The sequence below is a fragment of the Rhinopithecus bieti genome, unplaced genomic scaffold (genome assembly GCF_001698545.2).
Source record: "Rhinopithecus bieti isolate Rb0 unplaced genomic scaffold, ASM169854v2 scaffold_15283, whole genome shotgun sequence".
Taxonomy (NCBI): domain Eukaryota; kingdom Metazoa; phylum Chordata; class Mammalia; order Primates; family Cercopithecidae; genus Rhinopithecus; species Rhinopithecus bieti.
The window spans coordinates 264,901-268,043 of NW_016808172.1; the positions used below are offsets into that span (position 1 = coordinate 264,901).

Consider the following 3,143-nt stretch of genomic DNA (forward strand, 5'->3'; position numbering starts at 1 on the left):
TTTTTTTTGAGATGGAGTCTGGCTCTGTCATCCAGGCTGGAGTGCAGTGGCGCGATCTCTGCTCACTGCAAGCTCCGCCTCCCGGGTTTACGCCATTCTCCTGCCTCAGCCTCCAGAGTAGCTGGGACTACAGGGGCCCATCGCCATTCCTGGCTAATTTTTTGTATTTTTAGTGGAAACGGGGTTTCACTGTGTTAGCCAGGATGGTCTCGATCTCCTGACCTTGTGATCTGCCCACCTCGGTCTCCCAAAGTGCTGGGATTACAGGCGGGAGCCACCGCCCCTGGCCTAATGCACACCTTTATAATCCCAGTGCAATGTGGGGCCGGGCAGGGGATCTTCTTGAACCAAAGACCAGCCTGAGCAATAAACTGAGACTCCTGTTTCTACAAGAAAAATTGGTTAAAAGTAGCCAAGAGTGGTGGTGTGCACCTCAGTGCCCAGCTCCTTGGGATTTGGAGGCTGAGGTGGGAGGTTCACTTTGAGCTCAGGGGTCTGAGGTTGCTGCAGTGAGCTGTGACTGCCACACTCCAGGCTGGGCAACAGAGTGAGACCCTGTTTCAAAAAAATACATAATGCAAATATGTGGAAATGCAGGTACATCTGGCCCCAAGTATGTCAACCTATAGTAAGCCCTTTGATATTTAACACATTACTTGTGAAATGTTTATTAGAAAATTAACAAGGAGCCTGGCAGAGTGGCTCACGCCTGTGATTCCAGCACTTTAGGAGGCCGAGGTAGGCAGATCACCTGAGGTCAGGAGTTTGAGACCAGCCTGGCCAACCTGGTGAAACCCTATCTTTACTAAAAATAAAAAAATTAGCCTGGCGTGGTGCCGTGCACCTTGTAATCCCAGCTACTTGGGAGGCTCAGGCAGGAGAATCACTTGAACCTGGGAGGCGGAGGTTGTAAGCCAAGATTGCGCCACTGCATTCCGGCCTGGGTGACAAAGCAAGACTCTCTCGAAACCAAAAAAGGGGGAGGAGCGTGGTCCTCTGCTTCTGCAAACCTGTAGATGCCTGGTTTCATTAGAAGCTGCTTCGGACCATTGTGGGCATGATTCGATGTTCCATTTCTGGGGTCCTAAAAGGCCCTACACCTTCCCTGGCCACTCAGAAAACTAGTATGGGGAAAGCCTCGCTGACCTTCTTGGACGTCCCCCTACCCGACCCCAGGCTAACACCTTCTCCTCCCACAGACCCTCCGTCTCCGAGGAGGATCTCAAGGTTCTGTTCTCCAGCAATGGGGGCGTCGTCAAAGGATTCAAGTTCTTCCAGTGAGTACGAGGCGGACGGTGCCTGGCTCTCCCGGGGCTGCCCTGTGGCTGGCCCTGACCCCATGTCTTGCAGGAAGGACCGCAAGATGGCGCTGATCCAGATGGGCTCTGTGGAGGAGGCGGTCCAGGCCCTCATTGACCTGCACAACCATGACCTCGGGGAGAACCACCACCTGCGGGTCTCCTTCTCCAAGTCCACCATCTAGGGGCACAGGCCCCGTGGCCGGCCCGCTGGCGACAACTTCCATCATTCCAGAAAAAAGCCACTTTAAAAAGCAGCTGAAGTGACCTTAACAGACCAGAGATTCTATTTTTTTAAAGAGAAATCAGTTTACCTGTTTTTAAAAAAATTAAATCTAGTTCACTTGCTAACCCTGCGGTGACGGGGACAGCTCAGGCTCTTGGTGACTGTGGCAGTGGGAGTTCCCAGCCCTCCACCCCCGGGGCCAGACCCTTGGGGCCGTGCCTTGGTGGGGCCTGCAGGTGGGTGCCCCGACCACAACTCGGCTTCCTTGTGCCTTAAAAACCCTGCCTTCCTACAGCCACCCCCCCCCCTGCCCCGGGGTGTCCTGGGGACCCAAGGGGCGGGGGTCACACCAGAGAAAGGCAGGGGGCCTGGCCGGCTTCTGCAGGATCATGTACCTGGGGCTCGCCGGCCGCGGCTGCGACTCCCCAACCCCAGCCCTGTAATCAAGTCATGATTGCCCCACCCTGCCCCCAGGGCCTTCCCTGCTGCCCCCGGGCGGGCTCCCCACTGCTCCAGCTGCGGAGCTGGTCGTCATAATCTCTGTATTATATACTTTGCAGTTGCAGACGTCTGTGCCTAGCAATATTTCCAGTTGACCAAATATTCTAATCTTTTTTTCATTTATATGCAAAAGAAATAGTTTTAAGTAACTTTTTATAGCAAGATGATACAATGGTATGAGTGTAATCTAAACTTCCTTGTGGTATTACCTTGTATGCTGTTACTTTTATTTTATTCCTTGTAATTAAGTCACAGGCAGGACCCAGTTTCCAGAGAGCAGGCGGGGCCGCCCAGCGGGTCAGGCACAGGGAGCCCCGGTCCGGTCCGATCTTAGAGCCCCTGAGCTTCAGGGAAGGGGCGGGCGCGTCGCCGCCTCTGGCATCGCCTCCGGTTGCCTTACACCACACCTTCACCTGCAGTCCCTAGAAAACTTGCTCTCAAACTTCTTCAGGGTTTTTCCTTCAAATTTTGGACCAAAGTCTCATTTCTGTGTTGCGCTTGCCTCTGATGCTGGGACCCGGCAGGCGGGCCGCTCCTGTCCTCACTGTGCTTTCTCCCGCCCCCGCGTCCTGTCCCGGGGCTCTCCTAGGATCCCCTTTCCGTGAAGAGTGTAACAAGGGTGTAAATATTTATAATTTTTTATACCTGTTGTGAGACCCGAGGGGCGGCGGCGCGGTTTTTTATGGTGACACAGATGTATATTTTGCTAACAGCAGTTCCAGGCTCAGTATTGACCGCGGAGCCACAGGGACCCCACGCACATTCCGTTGCCTTACCCGATGGCTTGTGACGCGGAGAACCGATTAAAACCGTTTGATGAACTCCTCCCTTGTCTAGCCCTGTGTTCGCTGTGGAGCTGTAGAGGCAGGTTGGCCAGTCTGTACCTGGACTTCGAATAAATCTTCTGTATCCTCGCTCCGTCCGCCTGCATTGCTGGTTTCCTCTTTCTGTGCTCGGGGCGGTCCCGGCTCGTACCCAGGTGTCCGCGGAAGCGCCGGGTGGGGCCGCGGGCGGGGTGGGCCCGGCCCGGCGCGGAGGGAGGGTCCCCGCGTGGCGTGCGGGCCAGAGCGAACGACCAAGAGCCGGAACCGGGTTTCCGCCGCTTTATTGAGCACCCG

At 55.2% G+C, this 3,143-nt stretch overlaps 1 protein-coding gene across 2 annotated transcripts in view; it reads left to right on the plus strand.

Annotated features, from left to right (window-relative positions):
* PTBP1 (polypyrimidine tract binding protein 1) overlaps positions 1-2,946 on the plus strand; it is a 15,930-nt gene extending 12,984 nt beyond the window's left edge. The window contains exons 14-15 of one of the 2 annotated variants that reach the window (XM_017885674.1): positions 1,200-1,277; positions 1,351-2,946. In XM_017885674.1, the coding sequence (XP_017741163.1) occupies positions 1,200-1,277; positions 1,351-1,483 (211 nt within the window). In that variant the 3' untranslated portion in view covers positions 1,484-2,946. The remainder of the gene's footprint in view (positions 1-1,199; positions 1,278-1,350) is intronic. The other variant, XM_017885675.1, reaches the window with a different exon arrangement.
* Positions 2,947-3,143: the final 197 nt, after the last annotated feature.